The sequence below is a fragment of the Mustela lutreola genome, chromosome 4 (assembly GCF_030435805.1).
Source record: "Mustela lutreola isolate mMusLut2 chromosome 4, mMusLut2.pri, whole genome shotgun sequence".
NCBI classification, from domain to species: domain Eukaryota; kingdom Metazoa; phylum Chordata; class Mammalia; order Carnivora; family Mustelidae; genus Mustela; species Mustela lutreola.
The window spans coordinates 83,159,231-83,179,412 of NC_081293.1; the positions used below are offsets into that span (position 1 = coordinate 83,159,231).

The window sequence follows — 20,182 nt, forward strand, 5'->3', positions numbered from 1 at the left end:
AATTTGGCCAAAATTGATCACTTTTAGCATCTTGGAGTCAAAATAAATCATTGAGATCTGTCGTGCTTTAGTTCATGATTAATCAATATACCCAGACCATTTTTGGATGAATTAGTCACAGCTGTCATCTAAAGCAGTATCCTAAATGTGCTCCTACCTTTACTTCTGTATATATTTAAAAAGGCAAAAAGAAATTTACGAGCAGATGCTGTTAATGAAGCTCTGTTCCATTTGCACGGTTTCATTTGCATTTTATGTTGAAACAGTGTTAGAAAGTTAGATTAAATAGATAAAGATTATGGGCATAAGATTATGAGCCTTTTTTGGCAGGAATTTTTCTTACTTTAAATGATAAAACGGAGGCCCAGATATGTGAAGTGCTTTGATTAAGATGATTCGAACAGTTAATGATAGCCTTTAGAGTAAAATTTGAGTACCCTGAACGTTGTTGAATCCTGGAACTGCGAAAGAATTTTGCGGCTGTTCAGAATTAATCTCTATGGGGACAAGCTGTCCCCAAATGGGCCTATTTTGACAAGGCTCCTCAGTTTATACCCTTTTTTACTGATGCCTAGGAATTTGGTGGCCCCTGACCTAAGTACAGATAAAGGCAGCTTGAAGTTGTTAGTCTTATAAATATAATGCTGAAGGTTTCCTTTAAATCTTTGAAATTTAATTGTCTAACAATTTTCAGACATATCAGACATTTACCTAATGGTTAGGGTGCTAGTGAAATAATCTGTTTTTAGCCATTAATAAGTATAGTTTCATCATGAGAAATGAGCTAAGCTGAACATGGTAAAGCTGTTGTCATTCAACTGTGGAATTCTTCCAGGGAAGTAAGTATCTTATAGTAAATATAACTGATTATCCAGAGTAGTTTTATTCTTGAAACACCTGCTAAAAATTTATCTTCTTGCCAGTATTTCCTTTTAGGTTGAATGTTTAGATTAGTATTTTTGTAACTATGAACCATTATTATGGGAGATACATATATTTTGTCAGTTTTTCAGCTTATATAGCATTAATTTTACTAAAACTGTCTTTAATGTGACTTTGCCTGTATCCTTAATTTCAGTTGTAGGGAAACATTAAGAAGGAAGTTGTGTTCTGGTGACGTTTATATGGGAGGATATGGTTTCTTCTCTTCCCTCCTTCCTCCCCCCTCCCCCTTTTCTCCTCCCCCCCCCCCACCCCTCTTTGTTATGGAGAAAGAAGACCCAGTTGGCATGTTTTAGTGAAGAATTTGTGGACTTGGCAGGGACTCTCCTCAAACTAATCTGGTGCAGCGTTGTCATTCCCTCAGCTTCCCTCAGTGGACTTGGTGCAAATTAAATGGCAAAGCGGTGGGTGCCTGCTGACCCTACAGTGTGCCGTTGTGTTAGTGATGCCCAAATGGTGCTTGAGGCTTGAGTATTGCCAAGAATTCAAAGTACAACTGATACCTCCTCTAAAGAAACGTATTTCCCAGAGTAGGATAACTGCTTGATGGAAAGAAGAGTCCTTCTTTTATTCAATAATTGAGAAGAAACCTGTGTTACACTTCCCTAAGAGTAATTCCTTTGGAGATTTGGTCCTTTTTTTTCATGAGTGAAACAGGCTCTCAGCAGCTCCCTGTCCTGCCCCCCCCACCCCCCCGCAGGAGAGCCTGGTGCAGGTTAAATCCCAGGGCAAGTGCCTGTCTAGTCCTGTGCTTCACACTGTCTGCACTTAACACTTATGTATTGGAATGAGAATAAACTCACAGCATTTATTGTAAGCTATGAATAAGTGTTAAAGCATCCTACTAATACTGGTAAGTATGTATTTTGGAAAGAGTCCCCAAATTTCTGAATTCAGAAGCAAACTTTAGTTACATGATAAACCCATCCAGAATTTCTGCTACTCCTCTCTCTTTCTGTTGCTTTCCCCCTTCTAGAATGGTGGCAGGCCAAGTACACATTAATCTTTATTTTCTTTGATTAATCTTTTAGGAAAAAATATTTGAGCTTTTGATTTCTCTTTTTGTTTTGCTTTCAAAGCAATTATTAGAGACAAAATTCATATATATTATGATCTCTGTACATGAGTTCATTAGCTTATCTGTAATGAAGACTTAAACTTTCTAGAAATAATAAGTATTAACTTTATTCTAAGTGATCCCATGAAGAGGAAATTTTCTGGTTTCTCTGAGGAGTGAATTTTTATGTCCTGATTGTATAGTCAGCTTACTTTTTTCTAGCTACTAAATTTTTCCATATGATAACATAAAAAAATTTTCTAGTTTTCCCCTTCACTTAAACTCTAATTGTTCTCATTTTCAGTAAAAACAAAACAAAAAGAACTCCTAATACAATATTCTTATTTTTTTAACATATTAATTCTTTTGGGATAAACTGTGTTCCTCTAATACATGGTATTTAAGCCTGTCATACAATCTATACATTCATAAAATTATAAGGTTTTTATACCTTGAAGGATTTTAGCAATGATTTAGTTAAGGCCTGTTCTAATATAAATGATCAAATAAATCTGTAAAGATCAGTCTCTCCTAAGTCATTTCATCTGTCTGTGTAATGTTATTCAAAACTGTCTCCTAACCTCAAATCTAGTATTCTTTCTACAGTACTGTGTTCTTCTGTCCAAATTATACTTCTGTATTATTTTGATCCCCAAAGTAGAAATAGAAACTTAAAAAAGAAAAAAAGAAGTAGCTATATTATAACATATTAGAATTCTCTCAATATCTACTCACAGAAGCCCAATTCAAAGAGTGCTGGGGGGGAGGGGGTTTGGGAGAAGGGGGTGGGATTATGGACATTGGGGAGGGTATGTGCTTTTGTGAGTGCTGTGAAGTGTGTAAACCTGGTGATTCACAGACCTATACCCCTGGGGATAAAAATATATGTTTATAAAAAATAAAAAATTTAAAAAAAAAGTGTAAACCCAAGGAGACCTTTATATTGACTTACATAACCTTAAAAGCTCTGGCCTAGACTTAGATGCTTAATAGGTATTGGTAATCTTTCTCTCAGCTCTCTCCTTTGCTCTGTATGTGCTTTCTTTTCAGGCATTCTCCTTGCAAATAATGGCAAGGTACGACTCCTGGCGACTCTGGTGTTACATCCTGGCTACTTTAGCAACTACAGGAGGAAGAGAGCTACACTTTGAGTGAATATTCCTAGATTAGGTTCTGATTTACCTGGATTAGGGCATGTACCCATCCCTGAACTGAACATTCTGGCGAGAGGCTTGGGACATGTATCTGATGCTGAAGAATAGATCCCATCCCATCTCCATCAGACTGCAGGGGGAGTGACAGCTTTCCCAAAGGCGAAGGGGTGCTGTGCAGAGAGACCTGTACCCCTTGTCTGCTTCATACTATTCGCAGAGATCTGTGATTCGTGCAGCACTGTTGTTGATAGGTTACTCAAAAGTAGTTCCATGGAGCTGGAGCTCTGTGATACTCTAAACTTTGTGGAGGCTCTTCATAGTTGGGAAAAATAGTGCTCAAAGAGGTCACGACTTCTTTGTGTGTTCTTAGTAAAACCCAGGACATCGGAAGATGAAGTTCTAGGCTCAGAGTCACATTTAGGTTCAGGTCCAGGTTTTTTGAACAGGATAATCATGTGCCCCAGGACTGTTTTCTCACCCTTGAAATAGAGGTGACAGGGTTTGTCTTACAAAGTGTGGTGGTATTAGGGTCATATGTACAATGCCCAGCACTTAGCTTCATAACAAAACTCCTGCCACATGGCGTCATCACAATAGTAACCATTCCTAAAGAGCTATATTCCTTCCTTTGTTGAGTTACTTTCCTGTGACAACCTTTTGAGCATTCTGAAACATCCTTTTTCAAGCTTCCAGAAAACACTGTTATTTTAAAACACGACATTATTTCTGAGTTTAAAAGTGCCAGTGAAAAGTTTACTGAAGTAGAAAATTACTTTTTTGACTGAGGAATCTAGATTGTGACTTCATCTTAGAGAATATGATCTGAAGGTACTGATGCACAGAATATGAGCAAAACATTACGTAGCTTGTGTTGTGGTCTCCAGGTGGAATTCTGGCCTGGAAGTACCATGATAATATCCTAGGTTTGAAAGATGTGTTTAATCTCTACTTCTAAGTTTCTGTTCTTTAAGGGATTAATTATATACAAGAGACTTACGTAAAACAGCTCAGGTTAGAAAAATAAGCGGTTCATTAAAGATACATCAGGCAAATGTAAATTTCAAGAGCAGATGACAGGATATCATTATCAGAGTGCATTTACAACAGAATATGTAAAACTAGATCAGAAATGTCATTTTATATTAACACAGGGTGCACTCCACAATGAAGAGTTAGCAGGTATGAACTCTTACATGCTAAACATAACATCAAATACAGTAAGAAAAGCTGAAAGAAATGAAGAAAAATACTGATGGCAAAACAACAATAATAGGAATCTTTAATATACTTGAAGATCAAGAAAGTACAAGGTAAGATGTGTAGATGGATTGAATAGTATAATAAAAAATGGCCCATAAGATCTGTCTTTTTTCTTTTTTTGTCATCTACATAATAGTTAACCAAGATTGATAATTCATTAGGCCAACTACAAAGAACATCTCATCTCCAGGTAGAAATATATAAACCCCATTCCTTGATTATAATTCAGTACAGTGAGAGATTTTCTTAAATGTATAATTTTGATTTTTTCCTTGTTTTTATAGATTTTATTTATTTGTGTGTGAGAGAGAGAGTGTGCAAGAGGGTGAAGAGCAGAAGGAATCTCAAGCAGACTCTGCACTGAGCCTGGGGCCCCACGCAGGGCTCGATCTCATGACCGTGAGATATGACCTGAGTCAAAACCCAGAGTTGGGTGCTTTAACTGACTGACTGAGCCACATAGGCACCTCCAGCTAGAGATTTTTTTAAAACGTTTAATCAAGTAAAATCAACTATTTGGAAATTTAAAACTAGTTACTTAAATAATTTGGGGTCAATTATATTTGGGAAATACAAATATATTTTAGAGATTACTAAGATAATAACTAATAGAGAGAAATTAATAAAGATGAAAATATAAGTTGTGAATTAGCAAATGGTAAACCTTTTGAACTAATCATTTCAAACATTGTATGAAATTGCCAATAAAAGCAATACATCTCTTTTAAAGTTCTTTTTGAGGAGAAAGAAAGGGGAAACACAAATTATACGTTAAGTTTGAGAAAGGTGAAGAACTACACTGTGGAGGTAACTAAGAATTATTTAGGTCCCCGCTAATGAATTTGACTATTTCAATGGGAAATAAGCAATTTTCAGTGAACATCATTGCTTCAAGGTGAAATCCAAAATTTGAACAGACCATCCCCAAATGAAAATGTGTAGAAGCCCTCAACATGTACCTAATCTGAATTCTGTTTCAGGTGGTGCTATCAAACTGGAAATACTGAATAATTCTGTTACTTGAGTTGGTCTAGGTGTTAGAAGATAGGTAAAACTTCCCAGATGACTGCTTGCAGATCAATGTCCTTAATCTGGTAAAGATAGCATACTTTAAAAAGCAGCAAGTATAGCATGGGAGAAATTAAGTACTTTGGTTTGACCAAAAATAAAAGCACATTCAGGGGAGTTGTGTGAGGTAAGAGCGGAAAAGAGGTTGGGCTGTATTTTTATGTTGTTAATGGATTTATATAATCTGTGATAAGTTTTCTTATTTGGATAGTCACTGGGAAACCATTTAGCATTTCAAATTGTTAGTGTGATTCATCTGAGACTTTCATAAAGTTAATTAAAGAGTAGGTGTAAAAATAGAAGAATAGATCAATCAGAGGCTGGTATTCATTTGACTATTACAGAATTACAGGAGGTGATAGAACTAGAATGGCCACAGAAAGCTAGAACTGGTATTTTGAGAGGTATTTCACAAAGTCTGGATTTTGACTCTGAATAGATGTGTAGAAGTCTACTAAGAGTATCCTAAAGGAACTGAACCACTGGTGTGCTTTCCGTGTTGTGTGGACAGTATGTGTGTGTGTATGTCTGTCTGTCTGTCTGTCTGTGTCTCTCTGTATGTATGTACTGTGTGTAGATGCTGGGTAGTTGGCCTGGGCCTTTGCTACAGTTCTGGGATTTCCTTATTCCTCTTTTATAGCCCTGTGTAGATCACTACTCCCTCTCAGATTGTTTCCTTGACTCGAGCAGGAAGAAGATGGCAGCATCAGCAATTGACTGTAAACTCTGGAGCTGGAGTACTAGGGTGAAACTTAGTTCCATTACTTACAAGAGTTGGGACCTTACCTCGTCTATAAAATGGTGTTACTGATAATACCCACTTCATGAGTACTAAATTATACTTAATGAAAGTACTTAGAACAATACAAAGAACATTGTAACAGTTCAATAAATAGTAGCAGTGGTGGTATTAGAAGAGGTTTTGAGCTTTGAGCACTGGGGAAAATAGTAAATATCATTAATAAAAATAACAGAGGTTGGTCCTGCAAAAATAGGAAAGCTTCAGTTTTTGGATATGTTGTGTTTAAAGTGCTTCTGAAATTTCCAGGTAGAAATGCCCAGCTAAGTATTAGAAGTTCTGGACTGGGAGTTGGGAATCAGGTATGGAGAGACACAGGTTTTGGAGTTCATGTTAATTGAACTACTAAGACAGAGAGGATTGACAAAGAGGGGCTCGCTCAGATCAGATTTTCAAGGTAGGCTTACTCTTAGGGAAAGAGGTTAGGTAGTTTTCTCTTACCTAGTAAGGTTAGGACAAAACTTTCAAGAGTGTGTTCTAGGATAGAGGCAGAGAATTTTCAAAATGGCAATGAAAAATGATATAGGATGGGACTGAGAAAATAGTAGGAAATGACTGTTAGTGACACTTAAGAACTACTGACCATTAAGAAATCAGCCTTATGAAAACAGTTTCCTATGGGGTAAGGGGCAGAGGCTTACATTTGAGAGTTTATATAGAGAAGAAGGGTGACAATTTGAGAAAGATAAAAGATTTGGGGAGAGTGTGCATTTTTAGCCCATGAATGGCTTTGGATAACAGGACAAGGGTTACCCGAGCTGTTTATTAGGAGGAGACAGGTGAAACAAAGACAAATGCCAGAGAGGGAATAATTAATAGAGCACTTACCAAAATGGAATCTAGGTAAACATGCAGTCAGTTTTATAAAATATCAGATAATATGAGAAAATTTTAAGATGGGACAAGGGAATTCTGAGAGTGCCACACTAGGTGACCCAAGGTTCCCAGTAGAGTAGGAGCTACATTCATTGAGGATGATGTCTAGGACAGGATAGAAAGGTGGGTTGAACAGAGTGCTGAAATCATCACTCAGTTCAAGAAGTGTGTTTCAGAAGAATGACGTATGTAATGATAGAGATTCAGAGTCATAGGTGAGACTGAGTAAAGGCAGTAGACCTTGGGAGGAACACGACACATCTTTGCAGGCACTCCTCTAGGTCTGTGAACATCAGGGAATCGAAGAAGCAATGGTGGTCTTTTGCGATGATGGCCAGGAATGTGGTGTAAAGGCAACCCTGAAGAATGCCAACTTTAGCTGAGATTAGAATGTTTAAAAGTTACCTTTGGGAAAAAAAGGTCAAGAATACAAGTAATTTTCTTCACATTTAGAGTAGAAAAGAAGAATCGTTGGTGGTAGAGGGCGGATACTTTGGGGATATAGTTACAAACCAGTTAATTTAAATGTTCTTGGTTAATTTAAATGAAAATGGAAATATTAAAAACACATAGTTATTTTTTAATCTCTAAGAGCTTCGAAGTTCAGCCCTCTTTTCATATATGTAAAATAAATTTTTGAAGATCTTTAAAATGTTCATTTCTTAGATTTTAAAAGAATCTAAGAGATTTATCTTTATAGTCAAAATGCTATAGGTAAAACATGCACGTAAACCATTGTTTTCAGCATATGCATTCAGGAAATAATATATTTGAGGTGTTGTAAATTGCATTGTCAATTTACTATGGACGTTGTATTCATTTTATTTCAACATCTACATTACAATATGGTTCATTGTACCATTAATTAATTTTGAGTAAGTGTGCATTGTGTCCATGAGAGATGTGACTAGATAGAAGGATACACTAATGCCCCATGGTTGGTACATATTTGAGCCTTACAACTCAATTATTTCTGCTAATCTGACTGCATTGAATTTGAGCGTGCTGCTAGGTAGGAATTGCAAAGTTAAGTTACAGAAGCTGAATTATGCATAATTTGATAGTAAAAGAATTAATTAAGTTAAATTGTGCCTTTCAGTGTTTTTCTTTGAATTGTGTCAGTAATTTTGTTTAGCTCATATTTAACACACAAATTATTCGTCCATGTTTGACATCTAGTAGATTCATATGTTCTTCCTCTATCCTTTTGCCTTGCCCTTTGGTAAGAGTTATTAACTCACTATATAAAAAGCTGCATTATACATGTGCTGCTAATCACTTGCTACTTGAAAAAAAATTAAATCTTTGAAAACATTTGAATTATTCATACAAACTTATACCAAGAAGCTAAAGAGGAAGAAATCATCTATCATTGCATTGAATCCCAACAAATAACTTGACAGCTTGGTCTTCTTCTACACTCCCATTGATTTTAATTTTATTTAGTTTTTAGACTAAATCATAAATTCACATGGTTCAAAAAAGCTTCCTTCCTACCCAGCCATCGTCCATCTGCTATATTCCCCCCACCTTGCTTTGCAATTCTGTGTCTTATCTTGATAAATATGAATAAGTTGTTTACTGAAGTAACATTTAAGTAATGTAATACAATAAACCATTGTAAGTTTAAACACTTTTTATTAATAATGATTTTTAACATTAGTTTTTTATAGGAGCTTTTCACAGTAATAGTATTTTACTACTGTTTCTTTAATACAGAAAACCAAAATTCTAGTTCTTCCAAAATTATACTTCAAATGTAGATAGGATTTCTAAAACTGCTAATTAGGATTTGTGTAACATTTGTAGGTTTAGCATGCTTTTGTGTAACTACACTTAGTATTTACTCCTCATGAGAATCCCGTGAAGACAGGGTCGGTATTAATTGTCTTCATTTTCCTGAAGAAACCAATCAGAGTTGATATTTTGACCATTAGCTTTTCAATTCTAGTGTTTGCACTGCAGCCAGAATCTTAAGTCATTTGTCCTTCTTTGAAATGGCTTTTATCTATTTTTTTGACATTCTATATATTTTTTAATTGTAATGAAATCATGCTAATTTTTTGAAACAAACCTGAGAATACTAGAGTGAATACCTGTTTACCTGCCATTCTGTGTATCTGTCTTTAAATTCATATGAACGTACTTTATACTTTATTTAGAGGGAAGAAAAGCATTTATGTCCCGAGTGTTTAACAAATGGGGAGATTCAGATGCCAGTAATAACCTGAAAATATTACAAATTCTTTCTTCTCTTGAATATACTTCTAAATTTTCTGCAAGTCACTTGTAACTGTCAGACGTCTTCCTGTTACTATTTGCCTTCTGTTTCTAAGTTAAATGCCTGAATTTTCCTGAAGTTATATACATCCTAGGAAAGGAGACCTCAGCCCTCATTTATTCAGCAGCATTAATGAATTGCATGGCTGTACACACTAGATTTCTTTCCTTAGATAACTTTCTAAAAAAAATAGAACATGAATTATATATATTTAGCATTTGTAATACTTAAATTTTCTCAAACATTATGTATATCCATGGTTTCTTCTACAGAGAGATGCATGTGGCTCGAGGACATTTCCCAAGTCCCTCTGTTAGAGAATTCTTGCATACATTTATCCCAGCCACATATTCCTGTTCTTATTGGGGGTCTCAGGGCATCATTTTTTTCTGCTGCTATTTCTGTCTCTTAAAGGCACTATGCCTTTATGTGTTCTGCTGATTCTGATATGTTTTGGCCTAAAAAATAAGTAACCAAGCTTTTGAGGAGTTGTGTGTTCAATAAAAGTCCATAAATTTCCTACGTCTCGGGAGCACAGCTGTAGTGCAGGTGCCTTTGACACGTATTTTGGAAGTGCTGAGGCCTTATCTTATTGGGTTCATGGGTTGGAGCATTGTGGTGACCATTGAATAAATGAGGGGATTATGATAATTTTAAGGGAAAAGGTTATTCTGATATTTCCTTTGTACTGATGTTGCTCTGATTTACTCTTGTTGAACTAGATTTAAATATTAATCATTTAAGGTCAAATATCTAATGTATATATGGTCTTCAGTGGATACAACCCAGTAACAACGCAGTTATCGTAACAATTTAGTAAAATAACTGTAATGGAATTTTTCTTTTGAATTTGGCTTTTCTTTTTCTTTTCTTTTTTATTTTCTGTCCACCAGGGAGTAACTATTCCCAGTCAGAGGCGCTATGTATATTATTATAGCTACCTGTTAAAGAATCATCTGGATTATAGACCAGTGGCACTGCTGTTTCACAAGATGATGTTTGAAACGATTCCAATGTTCAGTGGCGGAACTTGCAGTAAGTGCTCTAAATTCTCATCCCTCCATGTACTGGAACATTTTTCTGGACATATCTAGACGTTTACATAGAAATCTAGAAAGAAATTTACCACACTTAAAATGTACGTAGGGGAATATATTTCTGAAGTATCCAAAGTAAGTAGCTCCGTTGTTCAGCTTATTGGGCTAAGGAGGCCAGCAGCCATGGGTTTTAATGCCTTAGAAGCCAAATTGTATTTATGAAAGAAACACTCTTTGCTGCATCTACCAAATGCAGCTTAAACTGTGACCAGATGACTAAAAACCCTATCCCAGTAGAGATCCAGCATTCGAGTAGCAGTGGGATTCATTAGTTCCCTGTGTGGGGGCAGGGACCAGTTCCTTCCTATCTTAGGAAGATTAGACATTGGTAGTAATGGTGACAGGGACAATAGAAAGGAAAGGAAGAAATTATAAGACATGGCGACCTGCTGAAATATGTTGAGTGAATAGGGTTGAGTCAGAGTGTGTGGAGCATTAGAGACAACCTGGGATTAAATCCAAGATCCAGTGACAGTTTTGTTAGCTCTCTCATTGCTAGATTGTATAACCTCAGGCACACTCTACTTGTCTTTATGTTTGCTTGTCAATTAAATGAAGACATTTCGAAATCTGAAAATTTCTAAGTATGTACTAAACAGAGTTCATGTCGGTGATGTCTGCCTCCCATTGATTTCTCTTGCCCTAGCCTCTGTGAGCCTCCCTCAGTGATCCTGATCCTGGTCTGCTTCTCTGCTAGTCTTGGCTGGAGTTCTTAGACTGAAAGGAGCCTTAATACTGAATACCCAGACCCAAGCAGTTAGTCAAGAGAGAATGCGTGGGTGGAAGTATTATCCAGCCCAGTAAAAGATCAGACTGTTGCTGCTATTTTTCTGTAACTGCCTTGGCAGTGATCAGTCATGTTTTCATGTTTAAGAAACATGTTTCATTTATTTAGAGAGCAGTTCTGTAGTTTGTAGATAAGCAACTACTACAGTATTTCTTTGAATACCTCTAATAATATTTCAGTGAGGTTTTGTAATTTGTTAGTGGTTGTAGTTTTTAGTTTTAAGTTTTGCTTCTTGAAAATATTTATGTAGTTAAAAAATTTCTATCTCTAAATTAACCTGTACTGAGGAAATTAATTTCTTGATAGTGTTTGTCTTTCTCAGGTACTACCACCTTCATATCTTTCCTGTGTTCTTAGAGCTGGACACCTTTATCATAGGCCACAGATTTATTAATAGAGTGTGATATAGGCTCACTGACTTGATTGCCTTAGCAAAGCACAATGGGAGCCCTAACTGATGGCTGTCGTCATCTCTGTACAGCAAAGGCCAAGCACCACAGCAGTGCTCCGTGGAGACAGGCTGTGGCTCTGCTGGTGGGGAGCGCAGCTTGGTGTGTAAACCTGTGGAATCTCTGTGTTGTACACCTGAAACTAATGGCACATTGAGTGTCAACTCTGCGTCAACACAAATAATAGAGTCTGTGATAAAAAAAAAAGTTCTAAATGCAAGGCATTAGACTGTCAGAGGTGACTGACACAGGAACTTAACACGTTCATAGAGGAGAAGGAAAAAGGAAGAAAACATTCTTGCTCTTCCTGTAGGATAAATATCAGGTGTAAGGGCCAAAAGGAGGGTTTAATTTTAGGGAGAGAATAAGAGAAAGAGAACATTCAGTTCAATAATCCACCTATCTAGTGTAATTTTTTTCATTGGCTTCTCTAGCAAAAACCTGACAGTTCTGCTCTGCCTGCAACGTTCTGATGGATTTTTGTTTTGTTCTTGTCTTTTTCCACTATTACATTTTAACTTTCAAATTACTGACTGCTGAAAACTTTTCATCTTTACTAATTTTCTCCATTTATGCCCTGTGGTTTCATACTATGTAATAAAGGTGTATTAATAGTAAACATAATTGAATGGGAGGTTATATGTATAAATTATAAATGGTGTATTCAGAAAAATAAAAGTTTTAGGGGTTGTCATATGGTTTCACAGAGGAAGTCCAGCTCTTCCTTGAATGGTAGAGAAAGTGTACCTTTTATATTGGCATTAAAACTGAAGGAAGTACTGCAGGTGTGACTTGAAGTACAATAGCAGGACATGAACTGGACCCAGAGGCATGGAGGGTGGCATGTGTGGCCCGCTGTCAGAGGAGCCTAAATGGGGATGTTAGACTGGATTTGATAGGTGCTGTTGCATCAGTGACAGGTCAAGAGGCTTAGGTTCTGTTTTAAGTCTGGCTGGGTAGGAAGTGGTGATTGCACGATGGGGAACCAGTGGTGGAAAGGAATCCAGTTACGGGACTTCTTGTGAGCCAGATGTGCTTTGCTAAGGCAGTCAAATCTCCTTTCCCTTTTATATTTAAATATTTTGTCAGTTTTGATTCTGGCCATATGAATAATTCCCAAAAGAGGGGAGAAGGGAAAACGAATCTCACTGAGACTTGGGAGACATGAATGTTTTTTGTTTTTAAACATGTTTTGGTCAGGTTAAGGTGAGCTGTTTATATGAAGATCCTCAGTGGGTTCTTGAAAGTGGGTTTGAATCTTAGGTGAGAGCTAGATCTGGTTTTTTGGGAGCATCAGGCAGCAGGCATAGTAACTAATTAGCCTTCTGTGTAAATATGGTATTGGGCTAGAGGTTGGGAAGGCTTAGGGAAACAGAGTGGGAGGAGTGTGAGACCTGGTGAGTTGGGAGTTTGGGTTCAGGGGAAAGGTTGGGACCCTTGAGGAAAACGAAGTAGTTTCTGCAAAGTTGTCAGGGGTCAGCAGCTGTTTTCTTACTGAATTATTGTCCTAATATTCCTAAATAAAGGAAAAGTTACTATACTCTTCACATCTGAAAGGGTTAAAACATTAGTAAAAGATGAGCAGTGTGATTTTCTGTCAGTAGGCATATGTCAAAACAGTTTAATCCTGATTTTTGTTGACCAGGTATTGACTTGTCATTTCTTTAGAACACAGTCAGTTGTATCAAAGAGAAAGTACTTGACTTGTGTCTTAGAAGTCAGCAGAACTGCACTGATGTTGGACTTCTGATAAGTTAGCTCTTGAAGATCTAAGATGGGGAATTCGTATTGTAAATGAACTGATTTTCTGTAGTGATTTAAGGAAAACTTTTAAACTTAGGTTTTGGGGTAGATTCTAAGTGACGCTGATTTGTAATTAGTTTATGAATGGATTACACAGTTTTAGAATTCCTGAAGATGCACATTTTAGATGTAGTGTAATTGAAATCTGGCTTCTACTGTTAATACACTTTTTAAAGTCCTAAAAAGAGGATTATCACATTCTGAACTAGTGGAGTCTTAATAAGATTACAAGGCATTTCATCCTGGCTGATTTTTATCATAGCTTTGGAATCATACCTTTTTGTTTGCTTTTTCAAGCTAGAGTTTCTAATGAAATTTTCAGAATCACATAGTCTTGTAAAAGGCTTGCTGTACTTTGAACCTTTAGTCAAGGAAGTGAAAATTATAGACAGATTGTTGGTAATGTTTCCCCTTTTTGGAGTGCCCTTTTTCTTGTTAAATGGCTCACATTCATATTAGAAAAACCCAACAGGCTGTTATCAGACCTTCTGTTTATTATGTGAGTGCTGGTGCTGCTCTAGATACACACGGATAAGCCCATACGTGTTTACTGATGGGAACGTGCATCTAGCTTGGATGCGCCTTTTGCCTTTTTCTCACTTGTTGGTCACATTGATAAACAACGTGATACTTCTTTCTGCATCTCTAACGATGATGCCTTTTAGCGTTAAGGATTTTATGCCAGTTTTTATATATGTGCATATTTTATATATAAATATATATGAAATACACATGAAATTTTTCATGTACTTTTTGCAAGCTTATGATTTTACTTCTTGATGGTCTTGGCATATTTCCTTCAAGACCCACTTACTCGTAAGGTTAATCACTAAAACATATAATCCTTTCCTTTATTTTAAAACAGACAGGGACCAAAGCCAAAATACTTGTTAATGAAAGTGGAATGTGTTTTGGAGTGAGGGGGGTTTTGCTACAGTTCCCGCTTGAGTCTTGTATTTCTTTGCCGACATTTCCAATCTCTGTCTTCCTGTTTCTCATGATGATGGCTTTATATCCCTTTAAGAAATTAAATGTGAGCTATAGGTAAAATAAATGATAGTTAATATTTTTATAAATAGAGTCTTGTGTTTATGGAATTTATTATAACTTTGTTACAGAATGTATTCTCATGCGTCTTATGAACATGTAATGATTTGTGTTTTGTGGGTTTTATTACATGGTAGAGACATTAAAATACTGCAGCAAATATCTGTTTTTAAAGTTACTTTTCATGCAGTTCATAGATGTGCCAGAAGATTATTTTTGCATCTTAATTATAAATCTAATTTATATTAGATTTTTAACATTTTAATGTTAAAGTTTTGCTGCTCTTATAGTTCCAGAAGTCTACTGTTGGGATTTAGTATTTGTGAACTAGAACCAGTAAATAGAACTTTATGCTGAAGGTTAAAATTAGGGAAACTTTTGTACTGGCTATATTTTCTGACCTTTTTAAAAAATATTGATGTGTTTTAGATCTGGGCTACAGATGCCGAATTACTATTCTGTGTGTATTGCTAATATTAACCATTGAAATGGTTTTTGACAGTTTGACATTTGAAGGCATTTCCTGTGGAATGATGCCTATTTAACCATGCAGATCCTCAGTTTGTGGTCTGCCAGCTAAAGGTGAAGATCTATTCCTCCAATTCAGGACCCACACGATGGGAAGACAAGTTCATATACGTTGAGTTTCCTCAGCCTTTGCCTGTGTGTGGTGACATCAAAGTAGAGTTCTTCCCCAAGCAGAACAAGATGCTAAAAAAGGTTTGCCCTTTACTTTTATTGGGAAGAATATCCAAAATCATACTTTGAAGAGTAACCTCAGATATTTTGCTTAAAATATTTGGTTAGGTAGATAAAAAAAAAAAATAAAATAAAGTCATACTGATTTAAACTCTGGAAAAAAAAAAAAAAAAGCATTGGGATCGTTCTTAGACTTCTTGAAAATCCAATCTATAATTCCTGCCTTGTTGAGTTCCACAAATACAAATGGCAAAACTCTGAAAAAAAAAAAATTTGGTTAGGCAGAAATCATTCTGTAAGGAGAGATTACAGGATAATATTTTGTGACTGACCATTCGTTGAATTAATTATAATTGGTTTTCTGTTAGATCTACGCATGGTTTGCTTAATATAGCACTGATGAGCCATTATATTGGTAAAAAAAAAAATCTTACTAGAGGAAAAGTCCTTGTGTCATTGTAATTTGAAATGAATTTTCTTTAAGTTGGGTTGTGCAGAGAAATTTTATAAAAATATTAAAGATTGCATACCCCATTAAATCAGTTACCATCTTTTTAGACAGGATGATCTGTTACCAAGAAAAAGTTAACAAGGGGCCAGGGGCCATGGGTTTATAAAAAAAAAATTGTCTATATGTATAAATAAGATCTGTTCCATGGTCTTGTGTAATGGCACAAAACACTTTCCCCCCATTTTGGTTTATTTTTTGTGACACTATGTCATTTTATATTTGGCTTTCTCAAATTTATTGAATATTTCGAATTTTAGTTAGAGTGATAAGTATACAAAAGAAGTAATAACGAGTGAAAAAGTGTGATATTAAGTATACAGATTCAGAAAGTTAGTGGGGTTTGCTTCTTACTGAGCCATAGTTAGGGAATTCAAGAGCTCATTCTTAAAACCGTCTTGGTTTAAGATGTGAAGTGTGAACATTTGAGATGAGTGCGCCTAAGGTGCAACATTTTGGGGTATAATGAAAAAAGATTCTAGCTTTGTATGTTGTTACTGCCTCATTAAACATACCACATAGTGTATTGCCATTCTTTAGACATTCTCAGTAATAGAACTGATTTAGTTTTCCTGATATTTAGGTAAAAAAAAAAAAAAAAAGGAAGTTTTATTTATTATTAAAACTTTAAACTCTACCTTGATTTATCTAAAGAAATACAATTTCCTATACCCAGAAGCCATATAGCTGGGAAATGACAAAATGTTAAACTGTTTTTTTTTTTCACTAGAAACCCATTTCCTACCTATTCTGTATAAGTGAAAGTTAAATATATCTTGATAACTTTGGGAAATAATTTTTCTGTAGTCCAGGAAGCATTAGCAGGTGTTTAAAATTATCTTTTCCCTTCTGCTCATTGTAAGACTGGCACACACAAAATTTTATTTATTTATTTATTTTAATTATTTATTTAAAATGGGCTTCACACCCAGTATGGGGCTTGAACTCATGACCCTGAGATCAAGAGTCACAAGCTCTACCAAATGTGACAGCCAGGTGCCCCTAAAATTTTATATTTTACTTTTAAAAATAGGCACCTGCATCACTCTGTCCCTATACCTTTAGGAATGTGTAAGTCCTTATTTTCAGTTGTCTGTATGTTACTTTAATACATACAAATTTGAAGATTAGATTAATATTTGTAGTAAATCTGGGATTACTTTACATATATTTATTTGCATTTTATGTGATTTTGCTTACCTATTATAAATGTTGATGTGATTTAAACAAAAATAGATTTAATCATTATCTATACAGAATCCACATTTTTTAAGATTTAAATATTACTAGCTTGTGTTTTTCTGACTCTAAGTTAAATATATGTACTGTTGTTACTAACTTAGTGACTTTGCTAAAATAATTGAAATTAACAAAATTTTTTTTAAAGACTTAACATATGAGGGATGCCTGGGTGCCTCAGAGGGTTAAAGCCTCTGCCTTCGGCTCAGGTCATGATCTCAGGATCCTGGGATCAAGTCCCACATCAGGCTCTCTGCTCAGCAGGGTGTCTGCTCTTCCTCCTCCCCCCACCCCTGCCTACTTCTCTGCCTACTTATGATCTCTGTCGAATAAATAAATAAAATATTTTTTAAAAAAAGACTTACATATGAGATTGCTAGGTACTGTTAAAAGATAAAAAGAATGTTAAACGAAAGATACTTGAAGGTCTTACATCTTTGTGGGAAAATAGCAAAACTATTAGAATAATAGTTCTAATAGGTAAATTAGAATAAAAGATTTGATGGCAGTTCAAGGCACCAGATAAGATGTCATAAAGCTGCATATCATTAACTGTCACATGGGCCATGTCAGCCAAATTCCAGTCATGAAGAGAGAGAGAGAACATTTTCTGTGTTGGTCATGAAAGGGCTGACGTGATGAACTTCTGATTGATATGTTCTTTTGATTAACAGGACCTTGTATTATTTTTAAGAAGTAATTTTTAAAAAATAGGCATTTTATAACCTAAAAAAGTCAAAATGACTTGTCTTCCTTCCCTCATATTCTGAGGTTTTTCAGGCCTACACATTGTAGTGTAAGAAACTGGAGCCACTTAGTGTTTGCATTGCTTCTGAAGTAGAAATGTGTCTGCCTTGCTTCTTTGGGAAGTTGTACGGACATTTCAAGAACTTTTGTTAAAGTAAATTTTCTAATGGATAACTTTTTTTTTTTTTTAAGATTTTATGTATTTATTTGGGAGAGAAAGAAGGATTTGGGGCGTGAGTTGTAGAGGGAGAACCAGACCCCACTGAGCAGAGAGCCTGATGCGGGACTTGAGCCCAGGACCCTAGGATCATGACCTGAGCCGAAGGCAGACACGTAACTGACTGAACCACCCAGGTGACCCTGTAATGGATAGCTTGTTGAAATAGGCCATAAACCCATTTCTGATTATTTAATACACACATACATACAAACTCAAACATTTTTTAAGGCTAACATTAGACAAGAAAGGAAATACTTTACCTAAGCTTTTAAAACAAAAGTAAGTTATCTCAGAACCTGTGGAGTTACATTTTTGTCTAAAATTTGAGAAAATAATAAACATACGTGAATTAGAGCAACAGATAACCAGTAGCTTGCCAAATATTAGTCTGTACGTTTGTCTTTATTCAGACTACCAAATGACGTGTCACCTATTTTATTGACTTCTTGGGATGAGTATTAAATATAGGTGATATATTTTCTTTAAAAAAATTTAATGTCTTTTTTTTTTTTTTAAAGGACAAAATGTTTCACTTTTGGGTAAACACATTCTTCATACCAGAACCAGAGGAAACCTCAGAAAAAGTAGAAAATGGAAGTCTCTGTGATCAAGAAATTGATAGTATTTGCAGTATAGAACGTGCTGATGATGACAAGGAATATCTAGTACTCACTCTAACAAAAAATGATCTTGACAAAGCAAACAAAGACAAGGCCAACCGATACTTTTCTCCAAATTTTAAGGGAAGTTAAAAACATTTCGAGGAATTAGTGGGTGACTCTGCATGTGTGTGTCTGTGTTAAGTATATTGCTGGTAAAGGACTTGTGTGACTGAGGTTTAAATCAAATTAAGTATTAATTAGAAGCAATATTTAGGTATCAGTAATGTGAGTTTCTAATATGGATGCACACGAAATTTTAAAAAGCTGCCTCCCCCACCACCCCGGCCCTTCTTCGTTGTTGTTTGGTGAAATATGGGGCAGGGGTTGGGAAGGGGAATTCAGTTTATGGGACATGAAATAGGAATGAGGGAAGAAAGAAGTTAAAGGGAATTCAGTCATTTGGGAATGATTCGTATGGAATGTTCTTTATTTTTTAATTTTTTATAAACATGTATTTTTATCCCAGGGGTACAGGTCTGAATCAGCACTCACCAAAGCACATACCCTCCCCAGTGTCCATAACCCCACCCCCCCTTCTCCCAACCCCCCTGCCCCCAGCAACCCTCAGTTTGATTTGTGAGATTAAGAGTCACTTATGGTTTGTCTCCCTCCCAATCCCATCTTGTTTCATTGATTCTTCTCCTACCCACTTAAGCCCCCATGTTGCATCACCACTTCCTCATATCAGGGATATCATATGATAGTTGTCTTTCTCCGCTTGACTTATTACGCTAAGCATGATACGCTCTAGTTCCATCCATGTTGTCACAAATGGCAAGATTTCATTTCTTTTGATGGCTGCATAGTATTTCGTATGGAATGTTCTTAACTGTTCCTACTTTTGTCCCCTTCCAGTTTATTCTCAACTCCTCAGAGTGATCTTGAAATAGATAGATTGTTAAAATTGATATGGTGTTATCACTCCTGTTTATACTTTTTAAAGACCTTGTGGTTTTTTGATATGACCTACAAGGACCTACATAATTCAGCCCAGGATTACCTCCCACATGAGCTCTAGCCACATTCTGCTCCCGCTCCAAGATTCACCCAATCTGCTCTCTCTTCAGTTCTTCCAAATGCTAAGCTCCTTCTGCCTCCAGTCTTTTCAGTTCTTTTTCTCTCCCTGAGGACCTCCCCACCTTCCATCTTTCCCCTGCTGTTCCCACATTTGGCTACCCTTCCGTGTGGTAGCCTTTGCTTCAGTCTTGTTGGTCTGAAAGGCCTCTTGTCAAGCTCTTGTGTTACTCCCTTTCTAAAGCTCTACTGTCTCATATTGTGGAATTATTTGGGTCCTTACTTATATCTATATGTGATGTGTGTGCGTATTTTTAGTCCTGTGTGTTGATAAGAATTTTCCAGGTTAAAAAATCTGATTTGTCAATATTTCCAAATGGTAGTTTGCCCTTTTTCCCTTCCCCTTTCCTGTTCCTCCTTCTACCTGATTTTCCTCCTTCCTTTCACCATACCCTTCTTTCTCTTTCAAAAAA

At 36.0% G+C, this 20,182-nt stretch overlaps 1 protein-coding gene across 1 annotated transcript in view; it reads left to right on the forward strand.

Moving 5' to 3' along the window:
- Positions 1-20,182, forward strand: part of LOC131829020 (phosphatidylinositol 3,4,5-trisphosphate 3-phosphatase and dual-specificity protein phosphatase PTEN-like) — an 86,175-nt gene extending 65,993 nt beyond the window's left edge. Inside the window, 3 exon segments of the mRNA XM_059170353.1 lie at positions 10,331-10,472; positions 15,174-15,340; positions 18,552-20,182. Of these exon segments, the coding sequence (XP_059026336.1) occupies positions 10,331-10,472; positions 15,174-15,340; positions 18,552-18,785 (543 nt within the window). The 3' untranslated portion in view covers positions 18,786-20,182.